The sequence below is a fragment of the Procambarus clarkii genome, chromosome 94 (assembly GCF_040958095.1).
Source record: "Procambarus clarkii isolate CNS0578487 chromosome 94, FALCON_Pclarkii_2.0, whole genome shotgun sequence".
Lineage (NCBI taxonomy): Eukaryota > Metazoa > Arthropoda > Malacostraca > Decapoda > Cambaridae > Procambarus > Procambarus clarkii.
Window position 1 is genome coordinate 11,485,186 of NC_091243.1, and position 23,015 is coordinate 11,508,200.

Genomic DNA, 23,015 nt, shown 5'->3' on the forward strand with positions numbered 1-23,015 from the left:
AAAACTTAATAAAACACTAAATCTCATCAGGTTACAGTTTTGAACACGCCCACTATGTCCTTCAGAGTTATATCATAAATCAACAACAAGCTCTATAAACAAAAGTTCCCTTACTCTCTCCACCTTGGTTGCACCTCCACAGATCTCCAGTATCAGCTCTCGATACTGGTAATGGGTCAAAAGGGCCACCACTTACGGGCTATTCATGCCCGTGCCACCTTTTGGGTGGCTTAACCTTCATCAATCAATCATCTCTCCCCCATACCACACGCAGAACTTACCCGGGGAAGTGTGATGACGGGGGGCGGGTCGGGAGACATGGGACCCCGCGGGACCAGTGACACCGCGTCGCTGGACACTGATCTCTCACCATCAGCCCAGGTGACACTCAGACGGTCGCTGGGACACGGCGAGGCGGGGTCATCCTGCTCAGGGGGAGGTCACCATCATCAATAGTGAAACTTATAATATAGAGAACCTCAAAGAGCTATAGGAGAACTCGAGGGACTATAAGAGTCGTGATAGAGTTCAGGGGGTATGGGGAGAGCTTAGAGAACTATGGAGAGATCGGAGGGTCATGGAAGATTATATAGCAAGAAAAGCAAATACAATTTCTACTCTGAACACTACATAAGAATTGCTAACTAAATGTTTTCATTAAACAAACTTAGAGAACATATAGCTCTGACTAACAACAAAGTTTGGATGACCGTCGTCATCATCAAGGAACCAAGGAAAGTATAGGACACAATATTGACAATAAGATAAATATATTTAAAAACAACTTTAATCATATTTGTTTAATATAGAAGATAACTAGAAGATAACTTGTAGTAAAATAAGATTCAATCACAAAGTATTTCATTATATTATGATACAGCCCAGAGACAGTTATTCAATCCCAAATTAAAGCTACAGTATTATATGTGATGATTAAAAAGAAAAGCAGTGAACGAAGCAAAAGGTAAATGTAGTAGAGTACGATATAAGCACCGTGTAATGGCCCCAACACTTAGAAGCCGCGGTCCCTTACCTTGTCAGCCTTGAAGTCTACGGAGGCGGCTGAGGCCCGGCGAGGCTTGGCTGGATCGAGCCTAAGGATGCCGCCGCCGCCGCCACCTGCGGGACCTGACCACCGCCGGCCCTCTACCTCTGCCACTCCTCCCTGCTGCTGTCAAGCCAGAGACCAGAGTTAGCATAGCCACGGTGTTCCTGCAGGACTGAACTGTCAGCTCTTTGATCCCGTCCTTTCTAACCGTCCGTTGCAGGCGATGTCACAACATGGCTGAAGTATGTTGACCAGACTACACACTAGAAGTTGAAGGGACCACGACGTTTCGGTCCGTCTTGGACCATTCTCAAGTCGATTGTGAGAATGGTCCAGGACGGACCGAAACTTCGTCGTCCCTTCAACTTCTAGTGTGTGGTCTGGTCAAAATAACCGTCCGTCGTCTATTGTATCGATTCCCGACCTAATTTTCTTTATCATATCTACTACATGCATTTCTTTCTCTCTCACACCCTATCTCACATACATACACATCACTAGATTGCAGCCTGTTGCAGCTGTTTAACTTCCAGGTACCGATTTACTGCAAGGTGAGGAGAGGCATCAAGTGAAGGAATGCCCATTTATTTTTGCTTAAGAAAATCGTACCCGAGCCCTTTGCACTACGACTCCCCAGCACTGTCCATGAAGACTTGTGTATGTATTTACTATTCGTGCTTGCAGGATCGGAGGTGTTGGTACGCGTATTACGAGTGGATGCGTGCGTGCACGCGCATTACGGGTGGGTGGATGCGTGTGAGAGCATTATGGGCGTGTGCGTGTGTTTAGTGTTAACAAGATACATCAACAATGAGGCCCCTCCCCTGCCTCCGGCTTCTACACGAATACCACACGCTACACGATCATTTACAACACACCACACCTACCTACAATTCTATACACTCTTACGCAGTATTATACAACACCGCTCCTGTGCCAGGTAAGTCCACTACGGGCTCACCATAGCCCGTGCTACTTGGAACTTGATCCGAGTAGCTGAACCTATAACAACAACATATTACACAACGACACCATACATTACACTAGCTGGGCGCACACACAGTTCAGTCATAGTGACATAATTCAGCGTCAAGGACACAAGTAATATGACTACTTCAAGGACACAGTAATATGACTAATATGGCGTTTTCAGATTCGAGGACAAGAAACCTGTTAGGCCCATCCATAGGATTAGGGCCTCGATCAATTAACGACTGACCTTGCCCAGGATGTATCCCATAACAGGTGCCCAACTCCCGATACCTATTTATTGCTGGTGAACAGAGGCAGCACATGAAAGAAAAGTGGGCTAAACGGCTTACTTCCTGCCGCTGGAATTTAACTCTAGACCTCTGACCTGAATCTCTCAAAAGCGTTATGAAGCACGGCGATAGTTAATATGTTATTTGTTTATATTTTAATATACAATATAATATATATATACATGATGGCTGAAAATCTTGCAAAACACGCATTCGACATTATGAATTTCACGTAAATTTCCGTCTTCGTGCAGTCTAATTACCAGTTACCAATTCACCCCCACTCTGCTAGACCTACATTTGTTATGATGCGACACTATGGTATTCAACGCCTGAACTTGTTATATTATACTTTTGTAGACTCGATATATTATCGCTGATTTAGTGACGACAACTGATGGTAGGACCGCATGCGCCCACAGACTCAATATGAAGACTGCCGCCCGGGACACCCACTGTCACATGTAAACAAACATCACTGATCGTGCGACGTCACGAGCAAGAGGTCCACAGCGAAAATTCCAAAACACACTAAATTAGAGTACAATGCTTTTGACAACCCGTCCTCTAAACAAAGGCCCAAAAGTGACTACATGCACCCACCAAACCCGCTGTTTATGAATGAAAAACGATTTACACACGACTCACAACTGATTTCGTTCGAACGCTTCCGGAACAAGTGCTTCACTGACGAATTTTGTTCGAACCACAACGCTATAAATGCTTCACCCACGTACCACAAATGCAAATAATCGCCAACAGAACCTAACCACCTAACCTAACCTATGCCTATATATGCACAATATGCTAATATATTATATTAATTTATATTTGAGAAAAAGGTTTGTTTTGAATGAACAGAATGTTAAAACTGATGGAATGCGTCTTTGGGGTTGACCGCTGGATGGAATGGACTTGGTCTGAGGATGGGTTGGCTTTTGCATATACAGAAAGCATACTCAACATATAGTTAATTTTGCTAGATATTCCAAAACTAACAAATACTAAACAAAATTGTATTTGTTTTTACTATTAACAGCAAACAAAGGAGGCTTCAGTAATTACCTTGGGCTGTTGGTTTTCCTTAAGGCCAGAAACGTCCACAGGGGGGCTGCGGGAACCGGGGCTCTTCGCCCCCTCGTCCTCCTCTCCTGTTCCGCTCATCCTCCTATACTGCTGCCACCTCGATGCTTCAGGCTTCACTTCTCCAAGCCTGTGGCTCAATGTTTCAATACCTCGATGTTCCAGTTGCTGTGTTACCAAGGTTTCAAATTATGACGCCTGAAGGTAGCAATGTTCCAACGTCTCGACGTTTAGATGTTTAAACGTTCCGACGTCACAAATATGCGATATTCGAACATTCATTCAACTAAGCGATACTCCAGTGTTTACCTTCCTTCCGTCACCTGTGGTCAACTTCGTCAATTTCCATGTTTTTAAAAAGCAGTCATCACCAAAGCCCCACTTCATCAATTTGTCGCTTAGTAAACCTACTAGAGTCATATGGATTATCGATCAATCGGTTAAGGAGTTAATTAGTTAACCAATAGGTAAATTAACGGGTAACCTAGTCACTATCTTCGATTTACTCTACCAATAGGTCAATCAATCATTAGGTAGTTCAGTTTTGAGTTTTGTAATTATATATTACTAAACAAAATCAACCAATCCGTTAGTCACTCATTCGACCAGCCACTGCGTCATTCACTCAACCAAAGAACCAGTTAAGCAGTCATCCAAGCAAATCAATTCACCAGACCAATCATTCAGTAAGGCAACTTTTTCCAGAGTGTGACATAGTAATTGCCAGGATCAATTTGGGTTACGTTACCCTGTGGCAGGTGACTGCAAGTGATGAATCTCTCAACGCTGAGCACTCCTGATGTGACCTCAGCCCCACTCCTGTGCCAGGTAAGTCCACTACGGGCTCACCATAGCCCGTGCCACTTGGAACTTGTTCAGAGTAGCTGAATCTTAAATAACAACAAACAATCCTGATGTGAAGTCTCTCAGCAGGAACTGGGTCATGATATACACATTACTGAATGTCAAGTCACTAAACCCTTCACACCTACCGTTTATGAAGTACCAGGAGCTTTGCAACTATTTTATTTATTCTCATGCTCTTGATAATATCCTCATAATGCATCCAAAGTGTGTCAGTGCCGGCTAACTGATTACCTGTCTTTGATGACAAACCAACCTGAGAGGCGAAACTGTTAATATCACAGCCACCAACTCTGTAACCCTGCATATAGTACTCGCCTAGTAACTAAGGGTAGCGGTTATACCAAAGCTACCCTAAGTTTGGGTAGCTCTCTCTCTTTTGTGTGAGAGAGAGAGTCAGTAGGAGCCAAGGAGAAGATTTGAACCAGCACACTGGGTTCTCCCAAGCATATGCGGAGAGTACGCAATGTCCAGTACATCACGTTACTGTGATTTCTTTGTGCATTTGAAGAGAAGCGTTGAGGTAGAACTCGTACCATAGCCAGGGTACATGTGGGCAATGCATTAAACCACGATTGGACTTCAGTGGAAGCCTCAGGACTCCTAGCGGGATGCAATTGAATCCCAGGTTATATAGTTTTCAGCATATCGTGGCAGAGTGGTTTAGGGCATATGCTTGACAGTACCCAGTATGCAGGTTCGAATCCTCCTCATGGCTCCTATAGATTTTCTTTACAATATATGCCATATTTACTCCAACATATGTGTTGTTACACATGATATATATTGTGAGGCATCTCCTAGATATGAGAGTGCTGCTACACACATACACAGTATACACACTAGGTCACAGACCTTGTATCCCACTCTCGGACAAGCAACACCCGCCTCGTACCCTGACCGTAGGCGACTGGTGGCCGCCCTGGCTGCTTCTGACTCTCGCTTGTCTGTGTCAGGGGTTACATTTACGTAATGCCTAGTATTTTATTAGGTGATGTGTTTGTTGGGGAAAGCACGGGTTGCGTGTGGGCTGTCCGCCACTCCACTCTTAGTAGGTCACACATGTGTACAGTAATTCTTTTAATGGCCTCGTGCCCGAGGCGACTTCTGCGCTCCTCGATGTTGCGCATGCGTGTGTTTACCAAGCGGTGTATCCAGGATCGAGCCGCATCTCTTTAGCTCCGCCTTTCCAGTTGTCCATTGGCAAATGAAATTAATCACTTTCTTCGTGCATCGTATCATATTTTGTGGTTGACATTGCCTATTGAGTGCATCATGACAATATTACCTCTAGTTTAACCTATTCCACGTGTTTACATCTCTAGCTTTACAATAACACATAGCTTTCTGACATTTCTGACTCAATTGCATCTCCGGGTTTCCCACCTTGGTTCTTCGTCCCTATTATAATTTTCTTGTTTGAACATCATTTATTTGTCTACTCTGTCGAGTTATCTCACTAAGGTGTGATTGTAGGATGAATTCATTAGGGCCTAAGCCCATCTTTGTCCAATGCGCATTTTCTTTAGAAGTTCCCTTGAATGCCCAAGCGTAGCATTTCTCATCATTACCTTCTGTTTCTTTCTCGGAGGTATTCCCACATCACCCCAGCACTTTGTACAGGAACTGCTGGTGCACCTCGGTGCTCATCACTTTCTGCCGATCAAGGCAGCAGCAGTTTGATCACCCGTATCTCTACTGGCTTATTGTTACTTTGTCGCAGACATCTTACAGCTTCGTTAAGGACGCTCTGTATTTATTGAACTCATTAAGGTGTCTGGGGACTAACCATTTGCAGCGTGTGCAAAGATCTGGGAGTCATGACTAGTATGGAGGGAGGGAGGAAGGGTGACAGAAGGAAGATGAAAGAGGGATGGAAGGGTGACGAACGGAAGGAGGGTAATGAATGGAAGGTGAAGGAGGGTAATGAATGGAAGGTGAAGGAGGGCGTGAATAGTTACGGAGGGTGAGGGAGGGAGGAAGGGTGAGGGTGCGAGGGAGATGGGGACCGATATCATAATTAAGGTAATGCAGGGAGAGCCTAGCGTGCTACACGTTCTTCCCCTACAAGTCCATTGCACCTGCCTCGCCCACACTCCCTATAATCCTGCCCACATTCCCAGGCCAGCTTACACGTATGAATACTGAAACACTTGATGATATATTGGACTTGTACCCAAGAGTGACTATGTAATGCATCTGTTATACAATGCATGTACCTATAACCTGAGCTTGTAAAAGCATCTTAATCTCCTTCAGTGGTTAAGTGTTTAATATCACACTAGTTTCTATAGAAGCTATCTTACCCTGTCAAAGTAGGAGAGAAATAGGTGTATGTATGTATATATATGTATGTGTGTGTATTTGTATACAGGGTATGTGGAAACTGGTCAGAATTACATTTCTCCTTTGTAAATGCACATTAATGACACTGTGTAAAAGACACCTCGAACACTGTTTATGTAGGACAGACGTAAATCTGTGTATTTATGTTTGTAGGTTAGCTTAGCATTTTTAAAAGCACTACAATCACCTACTGTGGTTGATTGTTAAATAAATCGCTGAACTATATGTTTAACAGGGGCCAGATTCACGAAAGCACTTACTATTTGTGTGTAAACAATTGAGCTTCAGCTTTTGGTACCTGTCTTTCTTGCCACCGGGGTTGCTTCCTACTACCTCCTTGTCTAGTTTATTTAATTTCCCTGCTATTCCTAAGCTAAATATTTATTTTTGTCACCAGCATTCTGAAAACAGGAGTTTGACCCAACTTGGTATATATGATAAAAACAACAAGGGGGGTCTCATTGCTCTATAAAATTTGGTGATTTTGTTTTACTTTTTTTTCTACATTCTCGGACCATTCAGAAATTATCTAGAAGGTTTTTGAAATGGTTTAGTTGACATAAATTGTCATGGAATCATAACCAAGACTTAACGGTACAGACTTTGGACATACAATTTATTTTTATCATAACTTAGACTCAGTAGTAATGTAATATAAACATGCAAACATAGGCTATATTTAAGTAGATTAGCTGCGCTTGAACTCAGAATGGCTGAATAAGTATTCTGATATAGACAGGTGAAAGTTACACTAATAACATAATTTTCATTTCCCAGCGTCAAGGATACAGCTGAACAAACTTATCAACATCAGAATACAGTTCAGCTGGCATTAGCATAGCCTCCTAAAAAAACACCACGAGTAAAATAACTTAACAAGTTAAATCCAAGAACAGAAGCATGGTGATACATAACAATATTATCATCTTCATGGTTTCACCTCTCCAAACACGGAGAAAACACTCAGAAAAATCCAACACATTAATACAAGTGTAATTTAGCCTAGTGTCACACAAACTATTCTCGTCTCTCGTGTGCCCACCGCTGGCTCCCCAGCCATATACCTCTCTCGTCAGAAAAAGGAGGGCTTGACCGAAGCTTGACCGAGCCTCTCAAATATCTCTATACAGAGGTGCCGGAGATGCACCCGCTTCTCGGTATATATCCAATAAGTTTAGTGCCAGAATATGATCAAGATTAAAGTATACTTGCTGGATGGTCAGTAAGCTATTGTGGTGGCCTTAACCCTTCCGGGGTTTATAGGTCTTAAGTCCAACATCAAATTTGCTGGTTGGCCCGTAGCCATAATTAAACGTTCCCTGTGTTATAAAACATCCTTAAGCATTTCTTGTGTTAATAAGTACCACCCTTAAACATTTCTCGGGCTAATAAACACCATCCTTCAATGTTCCCTGTGTTAGCAAACACATACTTAAAGGTTCCTGTGTTAACAAACACCATATTTAAACGTATTATGTGTTAACAAACACATTGTTAAAATTCACTGTTTATCAACACCCACAACCAAAAAAAAATAGTGTTGACATATTCTACACTAATGACAAAAATTCTTATATAGCAATTGCAAAAAAAGGCAATTGAGATATGCTTCAACTGTAGTAGGGAAGTTGATCACTGATGGTAGAGTTGGTGCTTGATGGAGAGAAGGTATCAAGGGCGGAGGTGTGAACAGCGAAGGGCGACCAGCTGGACTTCTGATACAAGCAGTACTGGTTGTCTGGGAGAGAGAGAGAGAGAAACACCACCCTGTTACTGACTGGTTCTTCCTCACCCTTAATCCACACGAGGTTTAACATTTCTTACATTTTAAGACAGGTGATCTAGAACGTTAAAATGATCAACAGAGACAAGTTTGTACACAATGAAATCGCAGTAATGTGATATATGTTTGAGAAAACCTTTGAAGCCGTGTGTGGAATGGAACTGGGATGGGCCAGGACGCAAGCTCGAGTCCACAGACGGCTTCAAAGATATTTTCACCGTCACGTTAGTATATAGGAATATCCATGCATAATTTGGTCGCTAAAGCAAATGTTAAATTTCCCAGAAGCACCTGGTGTGCTTTGAATACTTTAATAAGCAAGGGATGCTGGAATGAAGCATGGATTGTACTGCTAACCTGCCCTCCAACCAACGAACTCTTCATGGCGCTGATTGTCCTGCTTCAGCCACTCTTCCAGGGGCCTGAAGTAGTCTCTCATGGCGGAGGCGTCTATCTCCCTCTGGCCCGTCAACGCCTCCAGCGCCTCTGGCCACGGCCTCGACTTCCCCAGCTGCATCATCGCCCTGTGGAATCAATGCATTTGCTGCCAAAAGAATACAAAGTAATGGTGGTGCTGCACGCCCTGATGCGGCACTTCAGGATTCCCTAACCAAGCTCATGTAGTTTTAGCATTATGGCCACTTTTTGAGTGTTCTCTCAAGTTATCTATTACTAAGAGAGCCTAACAAGGCTTCATCTACTCCTAGGAAACTGTCACAAACATACCGCATTGCGCTGCCAGCCTCCTTCGACTGATAGAAGTCGCACTTGTGGAGCGGCTTGGAAGGGTAGAGCGGATCGTATTCTCCTGCCTTGATGCACAGAGCCTTGTAGAACTGAAACTGCAGCACGATGCCAACAAAATACCTGCAATACACATTATACCCCTATTTAATACCCTTGTGACTCGCTAATCAACAACAAAATTCCACTATATATTCACTTGCTCTAAAACATAAATATATTAGGAGCACCGTTCGTCTGAGGCGGGAGAAATCAACCTATCCTCCTGAAATGACAGTACTTATAGTAACTATTTAGTCGAGAGTATCAATAGGTCGGACCACCAAAAAAAGTTTACTTTTTATACTATTAACGTTATAGTCCGGAAATATCAAACTAAAAATCAATCCCAAACATTCTTAGGCCTAGTATAGCACACATATATATACTATTATTAAGCCTAAGATAGCGTGTATTAAGCATATGATTGATAGGAGAGGTTAAACTAGGTTCTATTTTTATGTTGCTGTTTAACAGCTTTTCATTTGGCCAACATCAGTAATACAAAACGTCAACCTTTTGTTGGTCCATCACTACAGTTCGGTACTTTCTACCAAATAGTTACAATAAGTATTATAATTTTAGAAGGGTAAGTTGCGAGAAACAGATTCCCACGTGCAAGGGAATATTTCTCTAGGCCATCAGATATATTGGGACGAAGGATTAAAACATCATGAAGTTTAGCGATGTGAGTATTTTAAAGCGTGTATGAGGTCCTGAAACCCACCAGGTGTAGGAGACCCCTAAGGCCCACCTGGTATTTAAGACCCACCTGGTGTAGGAGACCCTCTGAGGCCCACCTGGTATTTGAGACCCACCAGGTGTAGGAGACCCCTAAGGCCCACCTGGTATTTAAGACCCACCTGGTGTAGGAGACCCTCTGAGGCCCACCTGGTATTTGAGACCCACCAGGTGTAGGAGACCCCTAAGGCCCACCTGGTATTTAAGACCCACCTGGTGTAGGAGACCCTCTGAGGCCCACCTGGTATTTGAGACCCACCTGGTGTAGGAGACCCTCTAAGGCCCACCTGGTATTTGAGACCCACCTGGTGTAGGAGACCCTCTGAGGCCCACCTGATATTTGAGACCCACCTGGTGAAGAAGACCCCTAAGGCCCACCTTGCATTTGAGACCCACCTGGTGAAGGAGAGGTCGGCGCCCACCTGGTACTTGGCTGCTGGGTCGAAGTCGTCCTCGCTGCGGAGCTCTGGAGGCTTCACGCCCTGAACGCTATATCTGCAGAAGACACCATAACGGATCATACTAGAGAAGCCCCACCAAGAAGTACAGACGAGATTTAGAACAGGCATTATATTATACGCTTAACTTCTGCACTAGGGCTACAGAGAGGCTACAGGCTACAACACGGCTGTAAATATGTAACTACATTTGGGCCAGCAAATAATGCATTTGCAATACATAGTTATTTTGTTTAAATTCACTAAATTATAGAGTAAAATAAATTTAAAAATGCATAATAATTTCACTAAATTTTCAAAATAAAACTGAATTGTATATTGTAAGAAAATTGGGTAAACTAAGAATATAACAAGAGAACCGAAATGTGGCGTGTTTAGCGCTGGTAATGTGGTGAGTCACTGGCCACCACACACTGCTAATGTGGTGACATTACTCAGCTGTCGTGCCTCACCTCAGGTCCCACCTGTAGCGCCTCACCTCAGGTCCCACCTGTAGCGCCTCACCTCAGGTCCCACCTGTAGCACCTCACCTCAGGTCCCACCTGCAGCACCTCACCTCAGGTCCCACCTGCAGCACCTCACCTCAGGTCCCACCTGTAGCGTCTCACCTCAGGTCCCACCTGCAGCACCTCACCTCAGGTCCCACCTGCAGAACCTCACCTCAGGTCCCACCTGCAGCACCTCACCTCAGGTCCCACCTGTAGCACCTCACCTCAGGTCCCACCTGCAGCACCTCACCTCAGGTCCCACCTGTAGCACCTCACCTCAGGTCCCACCTGTAGCACCTCACCTCAGGTCCCACCTGCAGCACCTCACCTCAGGTCCCACCCGCCTCACCTCAGGTCCCACCTGTAGCGCGTCACCTCAGGTCCCACCCGCCTCACCTCAGGTCCCACCTGTAGCACCTCACCTCAGGTCCCACCTGCAGCACCTCACCTCAGGTCCCACCCGCCTCACCTCAGGTCCCACCTGTAGCGCGTCACCTCAGGTCCCACCCGCCTCACCTCAGGTCCCACCTGCAGCGCCTCACCTCAGGTCCCACCTGCAGCACCTCACCTCAGGTCCCACCTATAGCGCCTCACCTCAGGTCCCACCTGTAGCGCCTCACCTCAGGTCCCACCTGTAGCGCCTCACCTCAGGTCCCACCTGCAGCACCTCACCTCAGGTCCCACCTGCAGCACCTCACCTCAGGTCCCACCTGCAGCACCTCACCTCAGGTCCCACCTGCAGCGCCTCACCTCAGGTCCCACCTGCAGCGCCTCACCTCAGGTCCCACCTGCAGCACCTCACCTCAGGTCCCACATGCAGCACCTCACCTCAGGTCCCACCTGCAGCACCTCACCTCAGGTCCCACCAGGCACAGTTCCAGTCCCTCTCCTTGTAGGTGCCGTCAAAGACCCGCCATCGCCACTGATCCATCAGATAAGCGTAGGGCATGAAAGCAAGTTTATCGGTGGCTTCCTGCAGAAGGAAGTTGATGTCAACCTCCGGCTCATCCTTCAGCGTCCTCAGGAGCCTCAGTTTCTGGAGATGCTGTGTCGTAGAGACACTCATCTGCACCGCGTTGCCTAGCGCCTCCTGGAAACCTGCACGGAAATTATGGGGTAAGAAATATCGTACAATTCGCCCTGGTGGATGGGAAAAAAGGCGGTGGCCACAAGGTTTAGGGACCTGAAAACCTTCATCGTGGGGAGGATTGCAGCTGAGGAATGCCTCCGTCAAGGGAACAATTGCAAGTTAATATTCATACACATGATAGCACATTTGCAGCCACTGACGTCCCTACCTGGAGTACACCTGTATTTAGTAGATAGCTACAACTGGATTATGGTAACGGCCACACCTGGATTATAGTGACGTCCACACATGCCTTCGCGCATCCGTTAGTATAATATTCTCCGTAAAGATCGACATATCCAACAGTGTCAACTGTACTAACGTAATGAAAACATTCAACATTTTGACCATTATGAGGCAACAACAGATACTTAGAATATATTCACGAAATATAGTTTTTAAAGGGTTTTGTCTCGTTGCCTAATACGCATTTAATAAAAAAAAAATCAATAATTGTTTAGATCAATATTAAGTTGAAGCTTAAGACTTTGCCAGGCCGATTAAGAGAACATCAATAAACAAGGATACCTGAAATGAGTTACCTGGCTCTCAGAGGTTGCTTGCTTTGTTGACTGGTGGTGATCCAGTAGTTCCCTGCGTTAATTGTAACTCTCAACACCAAGACACATAACCAAGACTATGTGTCACAATATACTTGAGAATGGTCCAGGACGAACCGAAACGTCGTCGTCCCTTCACCTTCTAGTGTGTGGTCTGGTCAACTTACTTTAGCCACGTTATTGTGACTCCTCGCCTGCATAACCAAGGCTACTAACGAACCCCTTAAAAAGGCCTGAGTATGGGCGTGGAGTGAGGAGTTACCTGGGTTGGCCCCCTGGCGGTAGACGTAGGGTAGGTGGCTGTAGTGGAGGAAGTACTGGAGGTGGGTTGTCTCGTGGTGGGTGGAGGCCAGGTCTTCCTCCCTCACCTCTGTGCACTGACTGATCCTGCAGCATCACTCTATATTAATATGTTGTTACTGCTGTTGCTTAGGGGGAAAAAATAATGTCAGAAAAATTACATCTCTCTTGCATTGTTTTATTTGATTTTAATGTTGTTGAAATATTTATAAAGAGAATTCGTGGGATCATTAACATCTACTGTAAACATCTAACAATGGCCCCATCGCGCCTACGTATGTTGTTGTTGTTTAAGATTCGCTACTTGGAACAAAAAGTTCCAAGTAGCACGGGCTATGGTGAGCCCATAGTTGACTACGTATGTACGTGAGAGTTTATAAGCTAATGAGTGTACCTGAAGTCTTTGCCGTTGCAGAAATCCCAGGCGGAGGCTTGGCAGATGACGTTCCTGTGGAGAGGCTTCTGGAGGAGGGAGTCGTGCCAGAAGGAGGGCGGCAGGCGCGGCAGGCCCAGTGAGGCGAAGAAGTCGTCTGCGACCTGAAACATCTTCCTGGGGTTGTACCACTGTGCGGGTCCTCCATCACCAGGCAAGGAGGGAAGAGGGGAGGGGAGATAAGAGTGCGCCTTCACACAAGCATCTTAATTACGGGCTATTCATGCCCGTGCCACCTCTGGGGTGGCTGAATCTGTATCACTCAATCAATCACAAGCGTCTCAGATACCCTTGATTTGATTTAGTTGCTATCATTTGTGTTTATAATTGTTTTTAGCACACTATAACCACCTGCACACACACACACACGTCCGTGTAAATACACGTGTAGTGATCACACAACCCCATGAACACACATTGCATTAGACAATCCCTAGCTCTTAAAACTGTGCTCAGGAACTATAGTTCAACCCTGCAAGGACTTTTGAAGTGAGACTTTAAAAGGTACACACACTCACATAAAGGTACCCTAAACATGCTTAAACATTCTTTTTACAAAGCTGGATGGAATAATTGAAATGAGAGTGATATATATTACGAAATGAACTTCCGATTCAAAACGACGTCATATGACAAATAGTATCGAGAAAACGGGATACCACCAGCGTAGCTCGCCTCGCATCCTGTAAATCCTGTAAGTAATTAGCATTAGTAGGCTCCAAACCGGGAAAACTATGTAGCACCAACTGTAGCTACATTTAGGTAATACTACTACCATAATTACGTAGGTTAATACTACTACTACTACGGTAATTACGCACATATACACACCTGCCTCTTCATCTCGAAGGTGGCACTGGGGCGGGTCTTGCCAGGGTAGGGAACGAGGATGTCCCAGATCTTCCACTGGTGTCCCCACAGGTCCCCCAGCAGGTGCGCAGGTAAGGGCCCTCGCTCCGTCACCACCTGTGGCCCGTACACCTGCACACCACCACACAGGTCACAGGTTAGGCACAGGCCACGCCACCACAGGAGGTTAGTGTAAAACAAATAATCTTTCTATAGAAACTCGTAACTTTCCTAACGTGGTCGATTTAGTTCTACTGTTAGAAAAAGTATCTAACACTTAAGTTGTTCAATATTATACTCACTAGAATAACAAATAATCGTAGAAGGCGTACTTTTTTATAATAAAACACAATCTACATTTTTTATATGATATTTCTATGTAGTTTTTGTCTTCATAAAACATATGACCAGTAAACACACACCTGCCGGAGTTTCCTCCTGGTGTAGGCATGCAGCTGGAGGTAGAGCGGCTGCAGCTGCTCCCAGGCCTTTTGCATCTGCTCTTTAAAGGCTCCGCCCCCATACTCCACCAGCTCCAGCTCCCCTTTGTTGGCGAGCCCTGTGGGGACGGCACTCTCCTGGGTCACACTCTACCTGACCTGACCTGGGACAACGTATCCTAGCCACAGCTAGGATGTCGTAGCCTCTGCTAAGGTATTACGCTTTCGGTTACCAGAAATAATCACCATAACTTTCTACCACTAACTCAGACATTAATATTCAACTTATCTCACAAAGCTTCATAATCACCATAACTCACCAGTCACTATCAGTCACTGTAACGAACGTGATACTGCCAGTCACCTTTTGTCACTAGATGCCTCGGACACCTCACCAAGCAGGGGTACTCACGGTTGGTCTGGGCAGCCAGGTTAGCCAGGTCGACGTATAGGGCGTAGGAGCTGCGTATTCCTCGAGTCTGAAGCCTCCACGACTTCCAGATGTAAGCCAGCTCCTTTACGTCTCTGCTACGCTGCATGATCTCATTTACTCCTGTGGCCGACGAGACACTTGGTCAGCTGGGGATGGTGGTGAGCCTAGATAGTGGTGATGGTGGTGACTTAGCTAGTGGTGGCGTGCCTAACTAGTGGTAGAGAACCAAATTAGTTGTAGAGTGATGGGTAATAATGACGTCTGCAGGTTGGGAGTTGCACCTACTCCAGTACCCAACTACCTACCTTCCTCGGGTGTAAGGCCACACTGCTGGGTGTTGTGGTAGTCGCAGACGGAGGCGCTGGAGTAGATGCCCTTCATCGCCTCCACAGTTCTCATGTACTGAAATATTTACAGATACATTACCTCAGAGCAGCACTTAAAACCACCACTCTGCGTGTGATTTCAGGAGTAGAAAATCTATATTTATTATTCTACTTTTTTGTATTCGTTTAATCGCTGCTAATTTTAGTCTTAATCTCTCATCCTTGAGCCTCCTTCATCCCTCACACTGGACCCCCCTCCCCTCACACTAGACCCCCTCCCTCATCCCTCACACTAGACCCCTTCCCTCATCCCTCACTCAGGACCCTTAAGGGCCCCTCCTCCCCTCCCCCTGCTCCTCACCGTGGCCAGGTAGGGGGTGGAGAGGGCAGCGGGGCTGAGGACAGACATGGCTTGCAGTTGGTATTTGATGGAAGGGTCCTCCAGGAAGTTGTCCACCGCTTTCCATCTCTGCACCAGCATCCACGAGTCCTTCTGCAGCACCCGGTAGTTCCTCCTGCGCCGCCAGCTGCAGGAGGGTGGAGGGAGGCGAGCGTGAATGGCAGGAAGAGTGATTTTGGATAGTTTCCTACGTATAACAATAGTTAAATATACAACTTTTATGCTGAAAGCCTATTAAACATAATAACCTAAAATAATAACAAAATCCTAAATAAGTATAACACTGAACGGCATAATAATAATAATAATAATAATAATAATAATAATAATAATAATAATAATAATAATAATAATAATAATAATAATAACAATAATAATAATATTTCCATATACAGTGTGTTGAGCAGAACACTCAAGCATAAGGTGCACACTGAAGAAGTATACTAGGCTTGGACCATTCTACACGACATATGTGAGGATCATTCTGGAGTATGTTGCCCTATAGCGAGGAACTGCAACCTAATGACAAATAAAACTAAACGAGAAATATTCCAGTTATTTGGGACTAGGCTCGTCGCAACGTTTGTGAGGATTAGGCTACAGTATTATGAAAGGTTCAGGCAGGTGAACCTCATAAATAGGAGGAGACACTAACTTGAGGCACAGACCACACACTAGAAAGTGAAGGGACGACGACGTTTCGGTCCGTCCTGGACCGAAATCGACTTGAGAATGGTCCAGGACGGACCGAAACGTCGTCGTCCCTTCACTTTCTAGTGTGTGGTCTGGAGAATAATGGCAGGAGATAAGTGAGCACCTTATACTCTCCTCCCCAATGGTCACGTACCAGGCGGAGCTTGTTGTAGAGGGTGCGGTTGGTGTGGTAGTTCCAGGAGGCGGTGATGGTCCTGGTACACTGATGGGAGAACAGTTGGTCTCGTTCCCTCAGGAACCTTGTGGCCGCCCTCTCCACCACCGCCCGCGACACCAGCACCTCGCCTGCAGGGACGCCCACAAGGAAAACATGGGGTCATTAGGAGACAAACTGCGGTTGCCGAGGTAATATTCTTTAAAGGTAACAAATAGGTACCATCAGATGTTATTAAGAGATTGAAAGAGGTCATGAAAGATCGCAAGATATCACTTGAGTTGACCAGACATTATAGGTCACTAGATGCCTCCAATATTATATCGATTTTTATCAAAAGTCTGTAAAAAAGATATCAAAGTAGGTAATCACATAAGCAGGGGTCATCAAAACTCACCTGAAGGCTACACAGTCTCATCGCTAGGCTTTAAATCTACGTGGTCACCCTATCCTAGTCAAAATGAACACCCTTCTTCCCCCAAATAAAATAAATCCCAGCTCTCAGCTTCAAATCTGAATGCTTCCATGTCTTTACATTCGTGTAACTGACAAGTGTTTTGATATTTCGGTGGGGGAGAGTTAGCCTACAGACACGAGAGCAACTTCCTAAGAGCTTACTGAACCTTACCTACATATTTCTGGCAAGTGACGGAGGGGAAGGCGACCAGGAGACACAGCCACAGCCCCTGCATGATGCTCGCTGCCTACTGCTGGCACGCCGCCCCTCTGACCTCGCCCGGCACTACCAGCACCACTGCTCATGCGCAAAATCTCCCCACGCGCATGCGCAAAATCACGCGTATGCGCGCACAGCATGGCCACCCATGTCAACAACAAAAAATCACACAAATAAGTTAACTTTGTCTATCTGAATATGTAATATATATATTTTTTAAACTTCTACGTATGATAACAATAATAGTTTTATATACAACTTTTATGCTGAAAGCCTATTAAACATAATAACCTAAAACAATAACCAAATCCTAATAATTATAATACTGTTTCTGAAAATAATAATACTGAAAATACGTTTCTTACTGAAATATTTCTACTCTTTTGTTAGCGCGTAACTGAAGAGTAAAATTTGGGGCTTTGAAGGACTTCCCCAGAGGCGCCCACCGGCAGCCATCATTATCCACATTTGGCCACATCAGAACCATTTTGGCTCCCCCATTTTATTAATTCAATAATAATAAGAAGAAGAAGAATTATTATTATTATTATTATTATTATTATTATTATTATTATTATTATTATTATTATACAAATATTTTATTTGCAAGATTCAATTGAAGAAGATTCAATTAATGGATATATAAATTACGAAGCGCGTTTTGGTATATTAGGCTGATATTCATTGCTTTTCGGGCTTGTCTAAAAATTAAAATGATTGGGGGATTGTTGTTTAAATTGTATATGCTGAGTGGTTGCATCTTATATAATATAAATCTTAGGCTAATACTTAAAACCAGTGAATATGCAGTATTTAATTTGAATTGTTGCAAAATATAATTACTATAAATACTGTAATTTGAAGACTGGAAAACTCTTTAGGCTGTCTCCTGCCCTATGGCCAGAAAAAACAGGAGACAAAGAGACTCTCAAATCACTGGTTGTTGTAGCTACTTGTAAGCCTTCCTGCTAATGTCCCAATATGTGTGTGTATGTGATATTTTAATTATTTTACAATAATTGAACCATACACTTTCAACCATAATGTAGTGGCGTGCTGCAGCCAGTAATCTACGTATGCCACTACTGAATTATGGTGTTTTGACCCTAACCGCTGACCCTCCCTCCAACCCGATTATACCCAGCCAACCAGCCCGTTATGCGGCCCAGCCTTCGAAAGGGGTGATGTTCGCCACTCGTTTGATTCCCTCCCTGCATCGGTGTGATGTTCACCAGTGATCTCTCAAACAAGTCCTGTGTAAGGAACTCTGCCTGCATGGCAGGATGTATAGAATACCCCCGTTGAAAAGCAGAGGTGCAATAGGTACTCTGAGAGAGAACTGTCAACATCAGAGGCCAGAGACTATTCAACATGCTTCCAATACACATAAGGGGAATAACTGGCCGACCCCTCACAGTGTTCAAGAGAGAACTTGATGAGCACCTCCAAAGGATACCTGAACAACCTGGCTGTGACTCATACGTCAGGCTGCGAGCAGCCGCGTCCAACAGTCTTGTTGACCAGTCCAGTAACGAGGAGGCTTGATTGAAGACCGGGCCGCGGGGACGCTAAGCACCGAAATGATCTCAAGGTATAGTAACTTCGCTTTCGGGTTACAAAGGTCAAGGACCTCGACAGGTGTTGCTGACGATGTCAATCACTAGTGAGTTTTGTACAAGTGGAGATACTGCCATAGTATAATGACCTCCATGCCTCAGGCAGGTTCTTCTCAAGGCCAGGGTTCCGTCCTCCCCCGAGCTAGGTGTTGTAAAAAGTGACCTGCGGTATGAACCTTTACACCACCGCCCACGGGATGGGTATGGGGTGCATAATAAAGAAAAGAAATGAAAATAGTATGGTGCTTACGCCTTCCTGGCTCCATTGACATTATATGAAGCCTCTTCTCTTGAGTTGACCTTCTAAAAATGGAACTGTTTCGCCTAAAAAGAAACGTTACTGACCACGGGCGTAGTGCCATCAGCCATTACTGACAACAACAGCAGTAGTAACAACAACCACTTTAACACAGAAAGAGCAGTAGCATCATCAAACAACAACTCCCTATAAAAGAAACAACAGCGGTGCCAGCAGCTTGAAACAACATCAGCCTGGAACAACAGCAACTTGGAACAACAACAGCTTGGAACAAGTGTAACAGCACAAGTACCAAAGGCAGCAGCCGAGGAGCTTGACAGTTGCTCTTGGGCACCATTTTTTTTCTTAAAATGCGCACTGATTAATTACATTTGAAACTTCATTACTTGCAATGAAGCATCTTTGTTCATTGTTTTCCTTGTCAGTCACCACCTGATATTAATCGACATAATGTAACTGCTGTATCACTGTTAAGATCAACCAATCAAGATCAATGTAGATGCAAGCCATCACGGTATTCCTGCATTATTATTGTTTTTTAGTATATGAGGATGGAGCAAAACAGTCGACGCGGGAGGCGAGGCTGCTGGAGGCGAGGCTGCTGGAGGCGAGGCTGCTGGAGGCCCCACAAGGTGGAGTCGACGCTGGGGTGCAGGACCACTTCCCCAACAGGTAGCGGACTCCGATGAAGGTTAGTATTCTCTAACCACACTGATAAATGACTTGTGAGTTATACTCTGGCCCTTATACTCCCCCGAATCAAGATTCATCAGGCACTTTTGAGTCTCGATATATATATATATATATACCTCTCATCGCGACCATGGCGGCTAAGTCTGTATATATATATATATATATATATATATATATATATATATATATATGTCGTACCTAGTAGCCAGAACGCACTTCTCAGCCTACTATGCAAGGCCCGATTTGCCTAATAAGCCACGTTTTCATGAAATAATGTTTTTTCGAGTACCTAACCTCCTAACCTAACATAAACTAACTTTTTCGGCTACCTAACCTAACCTAACCTATAAAGATAGGTTAGGTTAGGTTAGGTAGGGTTGGTTAGGTTCTGTCATATATCTACGTTAATTTTAACTCCAATAAAAAAAATTGACTTCATACATTAGGAAATGGGAAGCTTTATCATTTCATAAGAAAAAAAATTAGAGAAAATATATTAATTCAGGAAAACTTGGCATATTAGGCAAATCGGGCCTTGCATAGTAGGCTGAGAAGTGCGTTCTGGCTACTAGGTACGACATATATATATATATATATATATATATATATATATATATATATATATATATATATATATATATATATATATATATATATATATATATATATATATATATATATATATATATATATATATATATATATATATATATGAGAAGCTTTATCATTTCATAAGAAAAAAAATTAGAGAAAATATATTAATTCAGGAAAACTTGGCATATTAGGCAAATCGGGCCTTGCATAGTAGGCTGAGAAGTGCGTTCTGGCTACTAGGTACGACATATATATATATATATATATATATATATATATGTCGTACCTAGTAGCCAGAACTCACTTCTCAGCCTACTATGCAAGGCCCGATTTGCCTAATAAGCCAAGTTTTCATGAATTAATATATTTTCTCTAATTTTTTTCTTATGAAATGATAAAGCTACCCATTTCATTATGTATGAGGTAAATTTTTTTTTATTGGATTTAAAATTAATGTAGATATACGATCGAACCTAACCAACCCTACCTAACCTAACCTAACCTATCTTTATAGGTAATGTTAGGTTAGGTAGCCAAAAAAAGCTAGGTTAGGTTAGGTTAGGTAGGTTAGGTAGACGAAAAAACATTAATTCATGAAAACTTGGCTTATTAGGCAAATCGGGCCTTGCATAGTAGGCTGAGAAGTGAGTTCTGGCTATTAGGTACGACATATATATATATATATATATATATATATATATATATATATATATATATATATATATATATATATATATATATATATATGTCGTACCTAGTAGCCAGAACGCACTTCTCGGCTTACTATGCAAGGCCCGACTTGCCTAATAAGCCAAGTTTTCCTGAATTATTATATTTTCTCTAATTTTTTTCTTTTGAAATGATAAAGCTACCCATTTCATTATGTATGAGGTCAATTTTTTTTATTGGAGTTAAAATTAACGTAGATATATGACCGAACCTAACCAACCCTACCTAACCTAACCTAACCTATCTTTATAGGTTAGGTTAGGTTAGGTAGCCGAAAAAGTTAGGAAAAAAAAAGTTAGGTTGTCGAAAAACAATTAATTCATGAAAACTTGGCTTATTAGGCAAATTGGGCCTTGCATAGTAGGCTGAGAAGTGCGTTCTGGCTACTAGGTACGACATATATATATATATATATATATATATATATATATATATATATATATATATATATATATATATATATATATATATATATAATATATATATATATATATATATATATATATATATATATATGTCGTACCTAGTAGCCAGAACTCACTTCTATGCCTACTATGCAAGGCCCGATTTGCCTAATAAGCCAAGTTTTCATAAATTAATTGTTTTTCGACTACCTAACCTACCTAACCTAACCTAACCTAACTTTTTCCGCTACCTAACCTAACCTAACCTATAGAGATAGGTTAGGTTAGGTTAGGTAGGGTTGGTTAGGTTCGGTCATATATCTACGTTAATTTTAACTCCAATAAAAAAAAATTCACCTCATTCGTAATGAAATGGGTAGCTTTATCATTTCATAAGAAAAAAATTAGAGAAAATATATTAATTCAGGAAAACTTTGCTTATTAGGCAAATCGGGCCTTGCATAGTAGGCATAGAAGTGAGTTCTGGCTACTAGGTACGACATATATATATATATATATATATATATATATATATATATATATATATATATATATATATATATATATATATGTCGTACCTAGTAGCCAGAACTCACTTCTCAGCCTACTATGCATGGCCCGATTTGCCTAATAAGCCAAGTTTTCCTGAATTAATATATTTTCTCTAAATTTTTTCGTATGAAATGATAAAGCTACCCATTTCATTATGCATGAGTTCAATTTTTTTCATTGGAGTTAAAATTAACGTAGATATATGACCGAACCTAACCAACCCTACCTAACCTAACCTAACCTATCTCTATAAGTTAGGTTGGGTTATGTAGCCGAAAAAGTTAGGTTAGGTTAGGTTAGGTAGGTTCGGTAGCCAAAAAACTATTAATTCATGAAAACTTGGCTTATTAGGCAAATCGGGCCTCGCATAGTAGGCTGAGAAGTGAGTTCTGGCTACTAGGTACGACATATATATATATATATATATATATATATATATATATATATATATATATATATAATATATATATATATATATATATATATAATATATATATATATATATATATATATATATATATAATATATATATATATATATATATAATATATATATATATATATATATAATATATATATATATATATATATATATATATATATATATATATATATATATATATATATATATATATATATATATATATATATATATATATATATATATATAATATATATATATATATATAATATATATATATATATATATATATATATATATATATAATATATATATATATATATAATATATATATATATATATATATATATATATATATATATATATATATATATATATATATAATGTAGAGTGTACCCTGTTGCGTTGCGCCAGGTGGATGATGATACCTTGGCTGGTAGCGCCCCAGGGCGGGCCATTCTTGGGTATAGAGTCCGTA

General features: G+C 42.5%; 2 protein-coding genes across 2 annotated transcripts; both read right to left on the reverse strand.

Annotated features, from left to right (window-relative positions):
* Window positions 1-57: 57 nt before the first annotated feature.
* LOC138359906 (uncharacterized) lies at window positions 58-4,018 on the reverse strand. The gene is made up of 3 exons (XM_069319741.1): window positions 3,376-4,018; window positions 1,034-1,171; window positions 58-425 (listed from the first exon to the last, which is right to left on the reverse strand). The coding sequence occupies exons 1-3, from the start codon at window positions 3,472-3,474 to the stop codon at window positions 249-251; spliced, it is 414 nt and encodes a 137-aa protein (XP_069175842.1). The 5' UTR covers window positions 3,475-4,018; the 3' UTR covers window positions 58-248.
* Window positions 4,019-7,054: 3,036 nt separating this feature from the next.
* Window positions 7,055-17,717, reverse strand: LOC123747373 (angiotensin-converting enzyme). The gene is given in 15 exon segments (XM_045729540.2): window positions 7,055-8,341; window positions 8,744-8,910; window positions 9,113-9,253; window positions 10,307-10,405; window positions 11,711-11,954; window positions 12,808-12,932; window positions 13,240-13,409; window positions 14,110-14,259; window positions 14,550-14,686; window positions 14,980-15,120; window positions 15,306-15,402; window positions 15,688-15,834; window positions 15,836-15,853; window positions 16,574-16,725; window positions 17,223-17,717. Coding segments are annotated over 15 exon segments (1,980 nt in total). The 5' UTR covers window positions 17,287-17,717; the 3' UTR covers window positions 7,055-8,213.
* Window positions 17,718-23,015: the final 5,298 nt, after the last annotated feature.